Source organism: Salmo salar, chromosome ssa28 (genome assembly GCF_905237065.1).
Source record: "Salmo salar chromosome ssa28, Ssal_v3.1, whole genome shotgun sequence".
Classification (NCBI taxonomy): Eukaryota; Metazoa; Chordata; class Actinopteri; order Salmoniformes; family Salmonidae; genus Salmo; species Salmo salar.
Window position 1 is genome coordinate 2,330,373 of NC_059469.1, and position 21,206 is coordinate 2,351,578.

The following is a 21,206-nucleotide window of genomic DNA, read 5'->3' on the forward strand; positions in this document are numbered from 1 at the left end:
TCGTTTTACAAAACCAGCCCATTATGTACGGGTGCAACAGAGCTTGATAGTATTGTACTTTTCTGTTTGCTAAGATGCTCAGATCCAAATATATTTCCGATATCAATTGTCCTCCCAAGCACTGGACTTTGAATCACACAAACAGGTTAGGAAGTCCAGATTAGTGGACTGCCAATGCCCCAAAGGGTGAAAAGGTCAAATTTACCCAGTGAGCCATGAGCACACTGGCATCTGATTCGCTACCCGTGGCTGAATGGCCTAAACCTCGTCTGCAGCCAGGTCTAGAAACCTTTACAACAGGCATGAGTCCAATTTGAAAGGTTCCTGCTTTTTCATAAGCCTTTTAATTGCTTTGGTCTTGCACTTACATAATGGTACACGTCAATTCTTAGGAAAAGTTGATGGTTACGAACGAAAACAAAATGCCACCACATGGGAAGCACATGTCCCCTGTCCACTCTAAAATGGTTTAAAATAATGAGAATATGGAAAGTGAAATTGTATAGTATTATAGGAAACCAAATCGAAAGTTTCATTTACTAACATTTAAAAAGTCTTTCAAATTGAAACTCAAATTTGGCATAACCAAATTTACTTAACACTTAGCTTTTTTCCTTAGACAGAGCATGGGCAACTTCATAGAACCCTTTTTTCTTCAAACACAGACCAAGGGCAACTTCATAGAACCCACAAAGAGAAAGTTAGTAAGTGCCAGCGCCTGTGACATCACCCAGCCAAGTTAAAGAACCAAACCTAGCCAAAAGGCCCCCTCTCTCACTTCAGCTAACAGACCACAAAGCAAAGCAGGGAAAACGGAGCGAAAAGAGGAAATAAGAAATTCAAATCCACTTTCACGTATTTCTGCCCCGCTTCCTGTGAGGAGGAAACCGGATGATGGCGTCTTGGAGCATGTTCAGATAAATGACATTGATTTCTTATATAATGCTGCGTCCTGTTCCTATACGGTAATACTATTACCCCCTTTTAACTTTTGCCCTAAGGAGAAGGATAAAGCTGCTTTATGAGAAAGAGCAGAGGCCAATATTTAGTCCACCAGATCAAACAATAAATCATTTCCACCAGTTTCAACGTGTCTAAAATGGAACACGTTGGATCTAGCTAAGAAAAAGGAAGAGAAGAAAGAAAACATTAAGGATATCTGAGCGTCAGTGCGACTGGCTCGTAGACAAGAGCACAACCCTGTGCTTAGGGAGACAGAGGGAGAGAGTGATGTGTGTGTGTGTGTGTGCGTGAACGCGTGCGCGTGTGTGTATCCGATTTGCTTCCAGGAACACCTCGTCAAAGGCTTTGAGATGCAAGTCAGCACAAGACAGAAAATGTGTTTATATGAGCGCAGACAAATTTCCTTTTTTTTTTCAGGCACCTTGAATTACTTTTTTTTCCCTCAATGGGAGATCCTGGGAGGAGCATAGAACTCTGTCATAAACGCCAATGACAAGATGTGACAAGCTCCTGAACACTCTCTCTCTCTCCCTCGTAACCTTCCTGTCTCCTTTATTTCTTCCACACTCTCTAGCAGAAAACTCCCTCCAGCTATTGAGTTTTTACAATGCGGGTGAATCCCTTGCAACCACAATCAGTCACAATGATAGGCCTCTAATTAATGCAACAGGACTGAAGAGTTCTGCCAGAACAGCTCAAAAACAAGCTACTATTTAGGGTTAAATAACACATTGATAGTTACGCCACTGACTTCCACCCAGGCAGCTTGGGTTTTTAATTCTCTCTACTGCCCAGCAAGTCCTCCTCTTGGCAATCTGTTGATGCAGTACAACAGAACCCCATATCTACTGCTCTGCTATGGATGTTACCTTTATGGCTGACTAAATACAAATAAAATGTCCATCATAGGGATCAGACTTTGGGGTGGTTCTCATTGTTGTCCCTTTTATTGGTGTTGGCTCTGTCTTTGTCTGTGGAGCGTGGTGGTGTGAACTTGCCAGTTTAACGCTGCATGAGAAAAGGTGCCGAGGCCGAGATACAAAGAAAGCATTGTTTGCTGGGCATCATAAACTATCATTTGTCATAAGAGGGAGGCCCATTTCAATGACTTGAACCCTTTTCACGCTAGCGTGCCGACCCGAACTGTACTGTGTTGGCTCGGGTATTTTCTTTTCACATTGACCTTTCCAGCACAGTTCCAGCAATTATGGTGGATGCCTAACCAGGCCAATACAGTACAGCTCTGCTCAGTAGTGTGAAAAAGGTATAGCTCAACTCAAGCATCCACAACAACTTCCTTAAAGTAGTTTGTGTCGATAATACTTGACTTCTCACAGGATCTGGTTATAGATTTTGGTCTTGTGTGACTCATGGTCAATACTAAGGATGCTACTGTGAACTGTCCTCTACCATGAAAAAATGGTTACTTCAAGATAAGCAGATAAGCTGTGTCTAGGGATAGTCATGCAAAAAATGCATAACTTTAGAAATCCCCTTTCCTCACAACAACAGTCTGGAAGCATCTCCCATGTAATCACTACTATTTTACAATGAACACAGCACTGGCAATTCAAGACTCCTACATGTACATGTACGTATGGACATTCACTTTTTGCTTTTCAATTAAGGCAATAAGATACCCTCTCGAGCCAAACAAAAGAATGTTACATAAGTTATCTGGTTGTTTTGTTATGTACATACTGTAAACCAGTCTCGGGTCTGAAAGGATTTGAGGTGCACTTGATTCAGCTTGGAGTTTGCACTTTTGGGACTTTTCTATTGGCTCCATTATGCAAAGAAAATCAACCGAAGCTCAAGTATTTGAAAGCATTTGACATACATGTATATTTGACCCAGGTCTGCTACAAATCACAGGATATCAGTTGGCTGGTTCAAGATGGCAGGCATTTTGTAGCAGGTTTCATTTCTTGTTTAGAGGTTGTTTAAGTGTTACATATTGCCCTTTCACTTCTGGGGCCCAGATTTACCAAACATTACCAAACATGCGTGAGTCATTCCTTAGTGTTGTCGTCCCGTCCTAACATATAATTGCTTCTTTAAAGCGCACGTCATATTGTACCTTTAAACTCCACACTGCTGACAATTGCTGATGCCTGCCTGGGTCCATTTCATCGCTATGTGCTTTTAGTGACACGGGCCTAACATGCTGTTTGTTTGCATTGGCTGGGCTTATTTGGCACGCAAGGACACTACATGCCAACATGGCCAAAATAGGGAATGTTTACAGCTCATCATGTCCTGTCTATGTTCACCAAGGAAATGTTTCTGTCGTAACATATCACTAATGACCATGTGTATTGCAACATAATGTTTTAACTCCCTGAGACTTTCTTCACCTCTTAAAGTGAAAAGGTCCTTGTTTTACCTCCTACGATTTTTACGTTTGCCTACATTTTTACTGAAACTACGTTTTGCTACTCCGCCCTGTGCATTGTGTGTCTAACACTCACTAAAGCGGTGGTATTCAAAGTCAGGGTTACGACCCCTAGTGGGTAAATAATATTTTATTTATATTTTTTGGAGAACAAAACATTAAGAGTACAGATTATTGAATGGGAACAATATACAAACGTTTTTCAAAAAGATCATTTTAAAAACATAATTTTATTGAGTATTTATTGGTTTCTTTTCATTTTGATAAGAGATGAAAATGCAATTAAAAAGAAATTTACCGATTTTAAGGTTGTGTCATTAGATTTGGGTGGGGTGGGGTTGCGAGAAATTCCTGTGAAAAAAATGGTGTCCCCAAAAATTCTGGTAGAACAATTGTGCTGAAAAAGTTTGAATACCACCGCAGTAAAGTAAAATAGGCCTTTCCTGATGTCAACTAAATATTTGGTACAGATGACCTGGGGTGAAACTTTCACCGGGGATGGGTCCAATTGCATTTTTGTCTCACCCAGTTTTAGCATTGGCATGTGATTCAAAACGAGGCAACAGTGCTTATTTTATCCGACTGGAGTGTTTATTCGACTAGATAATTTAGAAAAAATGTAACTCATAAAAAAACCGTCCCCCCCCACTTCTAAAACCAAAGTTGTGCCCCTGCACATGACTAATAGTCAAATTAATTGTAATTATCATACTGTACATTCTTTCAGTCACACTCTTTATTAATAAGTCTGTAGGGATTTAATAAATACTTGTATAAATATACTTCTGGAGAAAAGACCTCGATCATGACCAAGAGTTGTTTGAAGCCATTGCTGCTTCGTGGTGGTATGTGTTCTCATCAACCTAGCAGTCATCAACTGAGAAATTGAGATCAAACACACTCACAACTATATCAATAGACTCCTTTTGTAATGGATCATTTACATATTCATATGTCTGACCAAGGCTGGTCCTCCAGGGTATCAATATCACTAATGTTCAACAGATCAAATGCATATTTAAACATACTATCTAACATATTAAAATATTGTTGACCTTTCCCTAGTCTCTGTTGCTATGATTTATCATTGCCACTCACACTGAAACATAGCAATTAATCAAAAAAACGAATTTAAGTAAATGCTGCAGGCAGTCTCACCTTCTGTGAGCCATGTCTCCTGAAGTTGGCTTAAATCCTGAAAGAGGTCTGAAAGAGGAAGAAAAAACGACATCATTACCACAGAACGACAAGATCAAAGAGCATTGCTCACAAGATGGTCTGGTCATGTCGGCTAGTTCAAGTTTAGGCAAGTTAAGTCATATTTATCAATCCATAAATAGAAGCCATAAATCGGTACGATGCTTTGGTAAGCAGACCATTGACGAGGTAAACTTGTGTCACGTAAAGGGGTCATTGAGAGCTTCCTTTGGAGTTCTAACTTTACCTTCAGATTCCTGAGGGGGTAATTCCGTGTCCATGTATTTCCTTTTTGCAGCCATCAACAGTCTATTTAGGGGCCCATTTCCTTGTGACTTCTGCAAAGCATCAGAAATATTACAGAAGTGGGAAATACACTCAAACATGACATGTAGCCTACCTTTGATGTCATAGGCTACCTAGAACATTCCCACTGTCACTAATTGGTTAAGTTAATTACTCAATATGGAAATCAATACTAAAATAATCACGTTACATTATAAAAAGGATATTAAAAGGCTAGTATTCTCCTATTCTTTTTATTAGTAGTAGTATCCTAATTATTAACACTTTCAGTGTTTTTCTTTTTTTGTTATCATTCCAGACTGAACAAATATTGTCCCTTCAAATACCATTGAGAATTACTGTCATATAACCTATTATCAATACAAACCACAACAGAAAACCAACGTAGCTTTTCACGGTCAACTGCAACAGTGTTGCAACACAAACGCTCTCTATCGTTCCATTTGCCCTCTCAAATTGTTAACCCATTTGCTAGGTGACACTGTTAACATGTCCTGTCTAGAGACAAGCAATGTGTTAATGAACAGTGTAAAATAAATGCTTTCGTTTAGTTTATGTGGTAAAACAATTGTGCAGAACTTTTGATAGTTTAGAAGCGAATGAAAATAGTTTTCTTCGCGCACACAATTGCTTCAGACAAATCTCATGCAAAGGGCGATCAGAGAGAAAGCCCGGTAGCAAGTCCTAAAAACTGAGCACAGGATTTACAAATACATTACTTTATCCATACGTACATTTGCTAAAGTGTAAGGCACTTGCTGGTCCAAATATCCATCCATTTTATAATCCATCCGTTAACCGTTTGTGGTCATTTAGGCTGAGTTGAATGAGATCCACGCAGCCTGCAGGGAGAGAGGGAAGAGGGACAAGAGGAGCGATAGTTGTGAATGGAGCTGCGAGAAAGCTGCATACATAATGAGCTCCATTCACATAAAATGCAAAGGGTAGCGATGGCGAGCTATTACTCAGGGAGCTGCTGCCCCCTTTACAACGGCCATCTCTAGATGTAATACAACTTTGTCAAATTGCCATCGAAAGTGTTATTTTTGGGGGAGGGGGCATTTTAGCTAACCCTAAGCCTTTTCATAACCTTGACCCAATTCTCCAAACCTGCTGGGTAAATTCTCCTAAACCAGCTACGAAAAAATATATATATATTTTTACAAAAGCTGTATCCCTTCCAGACAAAACCCTTTACTGCTGGTTCGTGATAGATCTCGCACAGTCGTCAGATACCGCAAAAAAATTCTCTCAACAAGTAAGCCTATGCAATGTGCCTCTTCTTTGCTCTTATAGTTATAAAATGTTATTTGTTGTTTATAAATGGCTTATATAGGATTTATGGAAATAATAATGGGTCACACTTTATTTGGATAGTCTGGATCATACTATCAACAACCTATCTGTTGATGAGCAACTGCTTGCTAAGGTTACGGTTAGGGTTAGGTTTGGAATAAGGGTTAGTATAAAGGTTAAGGTTATGGTCAGAGCTAGGGTTAGGGTTAGTAGATAGTTAGTTGGAATGTTACTGATAGTATGTAGAAAGTCTGTAGAGCATCTACAGATGGACTATCCAAATGAAGCGTTACCTAATAATGTTGAATTTTCATTTGTAAAATCGACAGGCAAACCAATAAATTGTGTTTTTATAGCACCATGCACTTATAAAAATAGGCTTTTCTTTAAAAAAAAAGTAGCTTATACTTTATATTTACACGAACGACGCGAGAGGAAATGGAACTGTGGATAATGTGACAATTAACAAATGTCGCGTCTCGACTGTACAGGCTACAGGGCAACTAAATAACTCTTGCTTATAAGAAAGTCAACTATAATCAAACTAAACGCTTAATGCGTCTGTTATCAGCTTGGGTCGGAAATGCCCCCCAAAAAACAAGGGTGTTGTCAATTATTTTCCAGACTTGAGTGTTGATTTGGACTACATAGACTTGCTTTCAGACGCTTGCTCGGCCAAATGACTTGGCGATTGGTGGATTTCCTCTTTCAAGGGGTTGAATTTCTACTTTTGTCCTAATGAATGACCTGATTTATGAATGAAAACTAGGTTCCCTCTTTGAACCAATCGGCTATGAGACTGTCCAGGTCCCTAGCAACCATGGGTGGAGTTAGAGGAGTGGCAGCCAATCAGAGCATGGGACTCAGAGAGCCTTTATACTAGATTTTCCTGTTGTTTTTCATTCACAAAAAGAGAGAAAGGTAAAGTTGGGAAAAAACTTCCATTCATAAAAACCTGCCCTAGCTTGAATGTCCCTCCTGCCCAGACACTGTCAAATAAGTTCATTTGTTTACCTTCTTACACTTCTTCTCCTCACTTTTAATGACTAGGCTACATAACACGTTTTACAGTATGTAATGTACAACTAGAAATGACTTTGTTCACTGACTGGGTCAGAGGTCAGCTATTTGGAACACCTTTTGAATAGAAATGACATGAAATGTCACAGATTGCGTTTAAACAAAACATCATACTGAGTTGGAAGGAAAATGTCACTATCGTGTTATTATGTTTTATGATGCAATTTAAAACAAATATTCAATTCAGTTCAATTCAATTCTATCACATGCACTCTAAAATGAAAATAAAAGGGGATTTTTTGTTGTTGTATAAAAACAAGCTTTCTGTGGCTTATAGTGGTAGTTAATTTCTGAAACTAATGGAGATGTCTCATTATCTTGAAAGTACTCATATAGTCTATCTAATTTCCAAAACATTTACTAATAGCCATGTATGCTTGTCTGAGTCTGATATGTGTCAGCAGGGTTAAGAAGAGTCCACAGAGAGCGAAAGGAGGCTCTTTAAAGCTTTCTATAGAAGGGATGCTGTTTTAATACAAAAGAGAACACAACCACACCACTATTTTATAAAATGCTCACTCATATTGAGATATACAACATTGATAAGTAAGCATTTCACGGTAAGGTCTACACTTGTTGTATTCGGGGGATGTGACAAATAAAGTTTGATTTGATTTTGATGATGTCCTGAAATGATGTGCTTGTGTAACAATTATTTTTACTTATTTTTATTGAAAATCATTCTTATTTTCAACCAAATCTTTTCTTCATTTGAGCAGTGCCAGGCTACGTGTTTTTATTGTGTCTACGAGACAGCTTGCCCTGGGTCGAGTCGGTGGCTCCATGGTGGGACAGATTGACCCTCTACCATTACCCCCACTGGGAATCTAATGAGTTCCCATACCAGAGTCGAACCATGCCAGACCAGACCATGCCAGACCAGACCATGCCAGACCAGACCATGCCAGACCAGACCATGCCAGACCAGACCATGCCAGACCAGACCAGACCATGCCAGACCAGACCATGCCAGACCAGACCATGCCAGACCAGACCAGACCATGCCAGACCAGACCATGCCAGACCAGACCATGCCAGACCAGACCATGTGTGCTGCTCAAGAGATACCCTACCCCCCACCTCCATATGCATCCTTTTGTCCTTGATCATATCTCAAAGAGTATTGTATTATGTTACTGTGTAACAATAACCATAATATCGATGAATTCTATGTTCAGAATTCCTAAATTGACACTAAGCATTTACGATTTATAAACCATGTAGTTTTCATTCTTTAATCTTCATTCCCCCAAATAGTGACACATTTATAACGCTACATTTAGAATGCTTAATCTAATACATTAACGCTCATGAGGATGTCCATTCATTTCATTGACCCGTGCATGACATCCATGTTTCTCATCCATAGAGGGGGCATCTCTGGGCCATTAAAACAAACAGGACATACTCTCTCAGGCAGTGGGCAGAGGCCAGACAAGACAGGCAGCCCTGGCTGTTTGCAATAGGGACGGGCGTTCGAGGAAGAGCAGCTTGCTCTCACATGCCATGTCAACTGGAAGATGATTCCCAGTCCAAACAGCTGCCGTGTGAAAAGAGGTGCAGGCGGAGTGTGTGTGTGTGCGTGAGAGAGGGAGTGTATGTGCGTGTCTTTCTGTGTGTGTGTGTGTGTGTGTGTGTGTGTGTGTGTGTGTGTGTGTGTGTGTGTGTGTGTGTGTGTGTGTGTGTGTGTGTGTGTGTGTGTGTGTGTGTGTGTGTGTGTGTGTGTGTGTGTGTGTGTGTGTGTGCGTGCGTGCGTGCGTGCTAAACAAACGTTTCCAGTGAAATAGCAACTAAAAATACACTCTACACATTTGGGCATGGACTTATTGCACATCCTTTTTGTGCCAGGCTGCCAAATGTGGATCCAGGCTGCCCTGCCCTATGTCCTGACTCCTCTGGGCCAATGGCGTCTCCATTAATTTCAGGACTTCCTCCATCCTCCTGAACAGCAAACAATGCTCATCTGAAAATAACTCAAGTATAAACCAGAGCCAATTATGTTTATTAAGGCCAAGAGGTCAGATTTAATAGGTGTTGACACTACACAAATACAAATCAGGGTTTTGAACCCTCATCCTTGAGAGTTGTGTTGTTCTGTTTCTGTCAGTGTCTGCCGCTGCCTGTCAGTCAGGCAATTGTCCTGTTATGAATACACCTGAATAGTGAACAGATTTGCCCCAAATATAGAAGGGAGTGAGAGTCACTTGCGGTGCACTTTCTCTAATATGAACGCTTGTAAGTCATGAGCTGGCGCAGTGGCTGATTTATGTCTCCTGGCTCGGGCCTGGTGCATGGGATTGTCACTGGCTGCTGGCTTAGACCGCAACACATAAATTGATTTCCCACCGCCAACCCTGTGGAATGCCTGGCACTGCAGTTCACACAGACCCCAGACAGGCTTAGCTTAGCCTGCCTCCCCCACAACAACAGATGAGCTTTAACGGCTGTGTGTGTGTGTGTGTGTGTGTGTGTGTGTGTGTGTGTGTGTGTGTGTGTGTGTGTGTGTGTGTGTGTGTGTGTGTGTGTGTGTGTGTGTGTGTGTGTGTGTGTGTGTATTCATCAGTGTGTGTACTGTCTATCTGTGTGTGTGTTCTCTATCTATGTGTGTATACTGTCTGAGTGTGTGTGTGTGTGCTCTGTACCCGCCGGTGGCCTATTATTAATTCCCCCAGGACATAGCTTCGTTGCTGGGATGCCTGCTTGTGTATAGGCACAGGCAGGAAATGTCACCATTGGCATCTGAGGAGGACTCGCGGGCCAACCCAAGCATGCTCAGCACCTGCAGTCTCAGTCTCCTGCCACAGACACTGACTTGCTTGTTTGTCAACCCCACCATCCATGCCCCACCAAAGCCAGCCTGTATAGCCTGCACTGCCCCTATGAAAGATCAATCAGGTGAATACAATCATCTCCTCGTTTATGGGGGTGTTTTTAGGTGCCGGCTGAAAGTCCCCATGCAGCTTCACTGGCCCAGCTGAGGTTCCAGATAAGAGACAAAGCAAACCCCCCTTTATTCACGGTTTAGACTGGCCCTCTCCAGTTTTCTCCACGAGCCAACAGCACACATCAGGAGCCCAGAGAAGAGCTGGGACTGGGAGAAGTTCTTTTTAGGGCCGGATGGCTCAGATGAGGAGACACAGAGGAGCCTTGTTGCTGTCTCTGTCGCTCCACAGCACTGGTTTTGTGTAAACTCTCTATTGTCGCTCCAACCGACTCGCCCACATTTTCATTTATATCCCAAATTCCACTTCATTTCCATGCTAATTTGGGGATAAAACAAAATCCCATTTACTTCAGGTATAGTAGTCCAGCTGCATCATCTAGGCACATGGGGAAAGCCAATGGTTTGGGACATTTTTTAAATTTTACTAGACAAGTCAGTTAAGAACAAATTCTTATTTTCAATGACAGCCTAGGAACAGTGGGTTAACTGCCTTGCTCAGGGGCAGAACAACAGATTTGTACCTTGTCAGCTCAGGGATTTGATCTTGCAACCTTTCAGTTACTAGTCCAACACTCTAACCACTAGGCTACGCTGCCTTATCATCACTGTCATAGTCTAATCATCACTGTCATAGTCTAATCAAAAGGCTATATGGATAGAAGGAATATTCAGTTTATCCTGAATTTTACAGTGGAAAATGTTAATATGAAATCATGATGATTGAGTATGGGTCATCATTGATTAGAAGTTGATATTTTGAGAAATAATTGTAAAATAATACATTTGTTAAATAATTCTATAGATGTGCGTAATGTACAGAAAACCCCTGCAGGGCTCTGTCCACTTTCAATGCTACTCAGACAGACATCAAAGCTCTACCCTAGAGCATGTTGAGAAAAGAAGAGACTTCTCACAGATTCACTGATCACTGGTGTCCCAGAGTTAACCAGTCTTCTCACCCATCCTCACCTCTTCTCTTTTCCTAAATAATATCATGATTTCGCATCACTATAGCTTTGTTTCCACATGGGAGCCTCACTAATTTTGTCAAAATTCTTGTTGTAGTTAGTTATGAACCCTGCACGTTTAAACAATGCCCCGAGACCTTTCCCCTCAAACACGAGGGCCTGTGTTGGGATTCCAAACAACTGGGCGGTAGTGTTAAGTTTGGGTTTATCCGGTTTGGGCTGACCTGATAAGACAAGGTCACTCAGCTTGACCACAGATTTACTGCACGACAAAGCACTCTCATAAAGTTTATGTCAAGAAATATCAAGAAATACCAAGAACGTCAAGAAATACTGTAGTTCTGGCTTGGACTTTTGCAGCTGGTAGTTTTTAGTTTCTTCATACTGTATATTTTACTGTAATTCATGTTGACTCAATTCTCTATGCTTATGTAACTTCAAATGCCACGTTTGATAGAAAGCCCACTTAGGAAAACAGAGGTATGGACTTAAGCAAAGCAACTAAGCTCAATTTAACACCCTGTATGCGTATTACATCAGTATGACGTGAAATCATATAAATATAGCGATACAGTATGTGGACATATACTAGTTAAACACACTGTCCTATTAGTTAAATACTCTTACAAATCTTATGCACCCACCATCAACCTCAACAAGATTATACATACGCTGAAGATAGAGGTGACCTTTTGCAGCTACAAGTGTACCAAGCTAATACCAGGCTTATAGGCCACACGTGGAGAATGCCTGGCACTCCACCTTTCTCTTTGAAGAAAGATGGATGTGACACTGGCACTAGAGCCATCAGATGCCATCTGGGCATTGGTGAGGCCTGGTATATGAATGACCTCCTGTTGGGATGAGCCGGGTATGTGGGACTGACAGATTGGTGGCAGTGTGGACATGCTTTATCGCCATTAGACATAGGAGATAAAGAAGATGTACCCAGTGGACAGGGGTGGAAATGCCAGTGGGTTAATGGGAGGATTCTAACTAATGAATTGTAAAAGAGTGAGAGTAGTGGACATTAGGTCCCATGTGGCTCAGTTGGTAGATCATGGCACTTACAACGCCAATGCTGTGGGTTTGATTCCCATGGTGGAACCAGTATAAACAAATATAAAAATGTATCTACTCACTAGTGTAAGTCGCTCTGGATAAGAGTGTCTGCAAAATTATGTAAATGTGAAACATAGCTTTAGCGGTGGCCTGGATTTGAATAGGAAACAGCTTTGAATCGGTTTGGTTTGAATAAAATAGTTGTTCAAATATGTAGAGGTCTATCTATTTCTCTATTGACATAAAGTCAATATATGAGGGAGGGAGAATCATTATCTGTGTCATTTTGAAATGACAATTGCGCTCTAATATATTGGCACCCTTGCATATTTAAAAAATATTTCACTATTTCTTCTAAAATGTGTTGAAATGGACAACACCTTTGGTGTTCTCTTGTGTATTTGTTTGATTTACAACTGCACAGAACCAATAAATAACTAATCTAAACTGCCCTGTACTAAATTATTCAGAATTAATTTGGTTGGAGGCAGGTGATTCTCATTTACGGTGTAATTGATCTAATCTGTGGTAAATCGCAGGTGTTTACAGGGTAGAAATAGCCAGTTATGAAAACTGGAAACAGAACATTCTGCTTCCTCCATTGCACTCCATCTAGAATGGCGCCGGAGGGGCAGGCTGCCGTTTTACGGGCTCCTAACCAACTGTGCTATTTTGTTAGTTTTTTTCTGTGTTGTAACTTATATTTTAACTTATTTTGTACATAATGTTGCTGCTACCGTTTCTTATGACCAAAAATAACTTCTGGACATCAGACCAGCATTTACTCACCTCGAACTGGACAAAGATTTTTTTCTTTAACAAGTCCGATGCGAAGGATATACTGCTTTCTCAGGAACGGGCCCAAATTCCCGTCATTTGTGTGAAGAAAAGACAGAGAAAAAGGGGACGGAGGTTGGGTTGCCTTCTGAGAATTTGTAGGCGAGTGAGTAAACCTCCAATACCATCCGTTCTATTGGCCAACGTGCAATAATTGGAAAACAAAATGGATGATATACGATCAAGACTATCCTACCAACGGGACATTAAAAACTGTAATATCTTATGTTTCACCGAGTCGTGGCTGAGCGATGACACAGATAATATAGAGATGGCTGGATTTTCCATGTAATGGCAGGACAGAGAAGCTACGTCTGGTAAGACGAGGGGCGGGTGTGTGTGTCTATTTGTCAACAACAGCTGGTGCGCGATGTCTAATATTAAAGAAGTCTCGAGGTATTGCTCGCCTGAGGTAGAGTACCTAATGATAAGCTGTAGACCACACAATCTACCAAGAGAGTTCTCATCTATATTATTCATAGCCATCTATTTACCACGACAAGCCGATGCTGGCTCTAAGACTGCAGTCAACCAGCTATTTAAGGCTATAAGCAAACAAGAAAATGCTCATCCAGAAGCCGCGCTCCTAGTGGCCGGGGACTTTAAGGCTGGCAAACTTAAATCCATTTTATGTGCAACCAGAGGAAAAAAAACTCTAGACCACCTTTACTCCACACACAGATGTCACGCTCTGACCTAGGGGAGCTGTGTTTTCTCTGTTTAGCTAGGCCAGGGTGTGATAGGTGGGTGGGCATTCTATGTTTTGTTTTCTATGATTTGGCCGGGTAGGGTTTCCAATCAGAGGCAGGTGTCTATCGTTGTCTCTGATTGGAAGCCATACTTAGGCAGTCTGTTTTTCCTGTCATCTTTGTTTAAATTGTAAAGTGTTCATTTTCTCATTAAAACTACAAGATGAACATATTCCACGCTGCACCTTGGTTGACTCATTTTGACGCCTGTGACAGAACTACCCACCACAAGAAGACCAAGCAGCGTGCACTCTCCAGGAGGAGGAGCAGGACCAAGCAGTATGGCTCAGAGGAGTGGACCTGGGAGGAGATCCTAGATGGGGCAGGACCCTGGACCAGGCCTGGGGAGTATCGCCGTCCGCAATGGGAGATAGAGGCAGCGAAGGCGGAACGGCGATACTGGGAGGAACGGCTAGGCAAGCAACAGGAGGCCAAGAGGCAGCAGCAAAACATTTTTTGGGGGGGCACACGGGTAGATTGGTGAAGGCAAGGTTAAGACCTGAGCCAACTCCCCGTGCTTACCGTGGGGAGCGAGTGACCGAGCAAGCACCGTGTTATGCGATGATACGCACTGTGTTGCCAGTGCGTACTCACAGCCCGGTGCGCTCGGTGCAAGCTCCTCACCGTTGCGGTGCTAGAGTTGGCCGGCAGCCAGGGAGAAGTGCACCGGCTCAACGTATCTGGTCTCCAGTGCGTCTCTTCGGCCCAGGTTATCCTGCACCTGCTCTACGCACGGTACCCCTCATTCACCAGCACAGCCCAGTTCGTCCTGTACCAGCGCTCCGCCCTTGCCGGGCTATAGTCAACATCGAGCCAGGACGGGTTGTGCCAGCCCTCAGTGCCAGACCTCCAGTAAGCCTCCAAGGCCCAGTATACCCTGTGCCTGCTCCGTGCACTCTCCCTCCAGTGTGGCACCATAGCCCAGTAAGTCCTGTGCCTGCTCCACGCACTCTCCCTCCAGTGCGCCACCATAGCCCAGTACGGCAGGTGCCTGCTTTGAGCACGCGGTCCTCAGTGCGTCTCCCCAGTCTGGTGAGACTGGTTCCAGCTCCCCGTAGGAAGCCTCCAGTGATAATCAATGGTCTGAAGCCTCCAGTAATAATCCATGGCATGAAGCCTCCAGTGATGATCCATGGCCCGGAGCCTGTAGTGATAATCCATGGCACGAAGCCTACAGTGATGATCCATGGCCCAGAGCCTGTAGGGATGATCCATGGCACGAAGCCTCCAGTGATGATCCATGGCCCGGAGCCTGTAGGGATGATCCATGGCACGAAGCCTCCAGTGATAATCCATGGCCCGGAGCCTCCAGTGATGATCCATGGCACAAAGCCTCCAGTGATGATCCATGGCGCGGAACCAGTAGTCATGATCCATGGTACGGAGCCTGCAGTGAAGGTCCCCAGTCTGGAACCTACAGAGACGCTCCTCAGCCTGGAGCCTCCAGCGACGCTCCTCAGCCCGAAGCCTCCAGCGACACTCCTCAGCCCGGAGCCTCCAGCAACGCTCCTCAGCCCGGAGCCTCCAGCGACGCTCCTCAGCCTGGAGCCTCCAGAGACGCTCCTCAGCCCGAAGCCTCCAGCGACGCTCCTCAGCCCGGAGCCTCCAGTGATGCTCCCCAGTCCGTAGCCTCCAGCGACGCTCCCCAGTCCGGAGCCTCCAGCGATGCTCCCCAGTCTGGAGCCTTCAGCGACGGTCTGCAGCCCAGAGTCTTCAGCGACGGTCTGCAGCCCAGAGGCTTCAGCGACGTTCTGCAGCCCAGAGTCTTCAGCGGCGGTTGGCAGTTCAGAGCCTCCGGCGCAGGCGGTGTGGGGGCTACGCCCCCGAACCAGAGCCGCCATCAATTATAGATGCCCACCCGGACCCTCCCCAATAGGTTCAGGTTTGCGGCCGGGAGTCCGCATCTTTGGGGGGGGGGGGGCGGTATTGTCACGCTCTGACCTAGGAGAGCTGTGTTTTCTCTGTTTAGCTAGGCCAGGGTGTGATAGGTGGGTGGGCATTCTATGTTTTGTTTTGTAGGATTTGGCCGGGTAGGGTTTCCAATCAGAGGCAGGTGTCTATCGTTGTCTCTGATTGGAAGCCATACTTAGGCAGCCTGTTTTTCTGACGGAACTGTCGGCTGTCATTTTTGTTTAAATTGTAAAGTGTTCATTTTCTCATTAAAACTACAAGATGAACATATTCCACGCTGCACCTTGGTTGACTCATTTTGACGCCTGTGACAACAGAGACGCATACAAAGCTCTCCTTCGCCCTCCATTTGGCAAATCTGACCATAATTATATCCTCCTGATTCCGGCATACAAGCAAAAACTAAAGCAGGAAGTACCAGTAACTCACTCAATATGGAAGTGGTCAGATGACGCGGATGCTATGCTACAGGACTGTTTTGCTAGCACAGACTGGAATATGTTCCGGGATTCATCCAATGGCATTGAGGAGTACACCACCTCAGTCATTGGCTTCATCAATAAGTGCATTGACGACGACGTCCCCACAGTGACCGTACGTACATACCCAACCAGAAGCCATGGATTACAGGCAACATCCGTATCGAGCTAAAGGCTAAAGCTGCCGCTTTCAATCCGGACGCTTATAAGAAATCCTGCTACGCCCTCAGATGAACCACCAAACAGGCAAAGCCTCAATACAGGATTAAGATTGAATCCCACTACAGCACCTCTGACACATTTGTCGGATGTGGCAGGGCTTGAAAACTATTACGTACTACAAAGGGAAACCCAGCCCCGAGCTGCCCGGTGATGCAAGCCTACCAGACGAGCTAAATACTTTTAATGCTCGCTTCAAGGCAAGCAACACTGAAGCATGAATGAGATCACCAGCTGTTCTTGACAAATGTGTGATAACGCTCTCGGTAGCCGATGTGAGCAAGACCTTTAAACAGGCCAACAATCACAAAGCCGCGGGGCCAGACAGATTACCAGGACGTGTACTCAAAGCATGCGCGGACCAACTGGCAAGTGTCTTCACTGACATTTTCAACCTCTCCCTGACCGAGACTGTAATACCTAAATGTTTCAAGCAGACCACAATAGTCCCTGAAGCGAAGATAACCTGCCTAAATTATTACCGCCCCATAGCACTCACGTCGGTAGCCATGAAGTGCATTGCAAGGCTGGTCATGGCTCACATCAATAGCATCAACCCAAGACCCACTCCAATTCACATACCACCCTAACAGATCCACAGATGACACAATCTCAATTGCACTCCACACTGCCCTTTCCCACCTGGACAAAAGGAACACCTATTTGAGAATACGGTTCATTAACTACAGCTCAGCGTTCAACACCATAGTGCCCACTAAGCTCATCACTAAGCTAAGGACCCTGGAACTAAACACCTCCCTCTGCAACTGGATCCTGGACTTCCTGACGGGTCGCCCCCAGGTGGTAAGGTTAGCTAACAGACATCTGCCACACTGATCCTCAACACTGGGGCCCCTCAGGGGTGCGTGCTTAGTCCGTTCCTGTACTCCCTGTTTACCCACGACTGTGTGGCCAAACACGACTCCAACACCATCATTGAGTTTCCTGATGACACAACAGTGGTAGGCCATGATTACCGACAAGGATGAGACAGCCTATAGGGAGGAGGTCAGAGACGTGGCAGTGTGGTGCCAGGACAACAACTTCTCCCTCAATGTGAGCAAGACAAAGGAGCTGATCGTGGGCTACAGGAAAAGGTGGCCGTTTCAAGTTCCTTGGTGTCCACATCACCAACAAACTGTCATGCCCCAAACACACCAAGACAGTCGTGAAGAGGGCACGACAACACCTTTTCCCCCTCAGGAGATTGAAAAGATTTGGCATAGGTCCCCAGATCCTCAAAAAGTTCTACAGCTGCACCATCGAGAGCATCCTGACCTGTTACATCACCGCCTGGTATGGCAACTGCTCGGCATCTGACCGGAATGCGCTACAGAGAGTAGTGCGTACGGCCCAGTACATTACTGGGGCCAAGTTTCCTGCCATCCAGGACCTATATACTAGGCGGTGTCAGAGTAAAGCCCAAAAAATTGTCAAAGACACCAGTCACCCAAGTTATAGATTATTCTCTCTGCTACCGCATGGCAAGCGGTACTGGAGTGTTAAGTCTAGGACCAAAAGGCTCCTTAACAGCCTCTACCCCCAAGCCATAAGACTGCTGAACAATTAATCAAATGGCCACCTGGACTATTTACATTAACCCCCCCCCCCCATTTGTTTTTACACTCCTGCTACTTGCTGTTTATTATCTATGCATAGTCACTTTATCATACCTACATGTACAAATTACTTCGACTAACCTGTACCCCTGCACATTGTCTCGCTACCGGTACCCCCTGTATATAGCCTCGTTATTTCTATTTTATTGTGTTACTTTTTATAATTTTTCCACTTCAGTATATTTAGTAAATATTTTCTTAACTCTTTCTTAAACTGCATTGTTGGTTAAGGGCTTGTAAGTAAGCATTGTATTCAGCACGTGACAAATAAAGTTTGATTTGATTTGATTTGTAAAGTGCAAGAGTGCCAATATATTAGAGCACAACTGTATGTGTTTTAACCAAAGACCTATCACACTGCATAAATCTTGCTTGATGGCTCAGTTGATTGGGACAATGACATTTGAAATTCCAGTATGGGGAAAATGCTGTATAGTACATAACAGGTACATTGGATCAAAGCATAAAAAGACCATACTTTCGTCATATACTGTCCCATCTAATTTCTCTCTATTACCTCAGTCAAAAGCGCCACTGAGGGTATAGTCACATTTATATAATATGAAAGTAATATACAATTCATAAAACTAGGCCTTTATGAATGGTATCAAAAGAACCCTCCCTGCTAATACTATGGTAGAAAGATGGCGCTGCAGTGGATAGCTGTCGTCTTACGGGCTCCTGGCCAATTGAGTTATTTTGTGTGTTTTTTTACACTGTTTCCAAATTATTTCCTACGACTGAAAACAGCTTCTGGACATCAGAACAGCAGTCACTAACCTCGATATGAATGAACATTTCTACTTCAACAAGTCGGCAGCTCTGGGCGTTATGCAAAGCTTGGACCAGGCCCTGATCCCTGGAACTCGAAAGAGGAAGAGGCGACGAAAGAGAGGCAAGCTAGGCGTCGTTATGATAAGACTACGTTGGCAAGCATCTACAACACCATTGCCCTCTATTTTGTTGGCAAACGAACAATCACTGGAGAGCTCCGTTCGAGACTATCCAATCAACGGGACATGAAGAACTGTAATATTCTGTTTCTCTGAGTCATGGCTGAAAGAGGACATGGATAATATACACCTTGCTGGCTTTTCCATCCATCTTCGCTGGCTTTTCCATCCATCGTCAAGATAAGATGGCAGCAGAGTCCAGGCTCTGTCGCAGCAGGCAGTGACCGGGAGACCCATGGGGCGGCGCACAATTGTCCCAGCATTGTCCAGGTTAGGGGAGGGTTTGGCCGGCCGGGATGTCCTTGTCCCATCGCACTCTAGCGACTCCTGTGGAGGTCCGAGCGCATGCACGCTGACACGGTCGCCAAGTGAACAGTGTTTCCTCTGACACATTGGTGTGGCTGGCTTCCGGGTTAAGCGGGTGTTGTGTCAAGAAGCAGTGCGACTTGGTTGGGTCGTGTTTTGGAGGACGCACGGCTCTCAACCTTCGCCTCTCCCGAGTCAGTACGGGAGTTGCAGCGATGAGACAGTACCCCCCCTCTTTAAGGGCGCCACCTGGTGTCCACCCTGGGCGCTTACCTGGTTGACCGGGGTGCCGATGGTGAAAGTCGGCGATGAGGGCCGGGTCCAAGATGTCTTTAGCGGGGACCCAGCACCTCTCCTCCGGGCCATAACCCTCCCAGTAACCAGGTACTGGACACCCCAGCCCCATGGTCGAACACTCAGGAGGCGTCTCACCATGTACGCCGGATAGCCATCGATGACACGAGGAGGAGGGGTAGGCCTGGAAACAGAAGACAATGGGCTGTGAGACACGGGTTTAATCCTAGACACATGGAAAGTAAGGTGAATATGGAGGGTACGGGGTAAGAGAAGATGTGGGGCTAACAGCAGTGGGGCTAAGGATTCTAGAGATGAGGAACGGGCCAATGAAATGGGGGAAAGTTTACGGGACTCCACCTGGAGGGGCAGGTCCCGGGTGTAGAGCCATACCCTCTGCCCGAGCTGATAGCATGGAGCAGGGGTCCGGTGGCGATCCGCTTGTCGCCTATACCTGGATGTGATCTTCAACAGAGCGGCCCGGGCTCTCTTCCAGGTATGGCGACAGCGGCGGACGAACATCTGGGCAGAGGGATTGCTGACTTCCTCCTCTTGCTTGGGGAAGAGCGGAGGCTGATATCCCAAGGAACACTCGAAGGGCGAGAGACCCATGGCAGAGCAAGGAAGGGTGTTGCGGGCGTACTCAACCCATTCCAGTTGCTGACTCCAGGTGGTAGATTTGGCGGAGACTAGGCAGCGAAGAGTAGTATCCAGATCCTGGTTGGCTCGCTCCGACTGGCCGTTGGACTGTGGGTGGAATCCAGAGGACAGGCTGGCCGACGACCCAATGAGGTTGCAGAACGCCTTCCAGAATCGAGACAAGAACTGAGGTCCCCGGTCAGAGACCATGTCGACCGCCAGTCCATGGATCCAGAAGATGTGCTGCACCATGAGCTGGGCCGTCTCCTTGGCAGATGGTAGTTTGGGGAGAGAAATTAAGTGGGCGGCCTTGGAAAACCGATCCACCACAGTCAGGATGACGGTGTTGCCATCAGATGGGGAAGACCCGTGACAAAGTCCAGGGAGGTGTGGGACCAGGGATGGTGAGGAACAGGCAAAGGTTGGAGGAGACCAGCCGGAGCTTGTCGAGGAGTCTTGTTTTGTGCACACACTGTGCAAGCAGCAATGAATACGGAGACGTCAGGGACCATGGTGAGCCACCAAAAGCGTCGTCGCACAAAAGCCAGCATCCGACGGGAGCCCGGGTAGCAGGCCAGTCTAGAGGATTGGACCCACTCCAGGACCGCGGAGTCATCAGGCAAGAGGTGGGAAGGATGGTCTCGGGCTCGGGGGTAACAGCCGTGGGGCTATAATGGTGAGACAGTGCATCCGGCTTGACATTCTTGGATCCCGGCCGATATGAGAGGGAGAAGTTGAACCGTGTGAACAGCAGGGCCCATCCAGCTTGCCTGGAGTTGAGGCATTTGGCGGTGCAGAGATACTCCAGATTTTTGTGGTCAGTCCATACAGTGAACGGGTGTTCCGCCCCTTCCAGCTAGTGCCTCCATTCCTACAATGCCATCTTCACTGCGAGAAGCTCATAATTTCCTGCATCGTAGTTTCTCTCTGTGGGGTGGAGGCGATGGGAGATGGCGGCACAGGGATGTAGCTTCAGGTCCAGGGCCGAA

The 21,206-nt window shown here is 45.1% G+C and overlaps 1 protein-coding gene across 2 annotated transcripts in view; it reads right to left on the bottom strand.

The window, feature by feature from the left end:
- The window catches only part of LOC106589303 (ETS translocation variant 4), a 39,459-nt gene extending 33,603 nt beyond the window's left edge, over positions 1–5,856 (bottom strand). For both annotated transcript variants that reach the window (XM_045710112.1, XM_014179095.2), the window contains exons 1-3: positions 5,596–5,856; positions 4,803–4,893; positions 4,517–4,564 (exon numbers count right to left, since the gene is read on the bottom strand). In XM_045710112.1, coding sequence (XP_045566068.1) covers positions 4,517–4,564; positions 4,803–4,893; positions 5,596–5,652 — 196 coding nt within the window. In that variant the 5' untranslated portion in view covers positions 5,653–5,856. The remainder of the gene's footprint in view (positions 1–4,516; positions 4,565–4,802; positions 4,894–5,595) is intronic.
- Between the last annotated feature and the right edge of the window lie 15,350 nt (positions 5,857–21,206).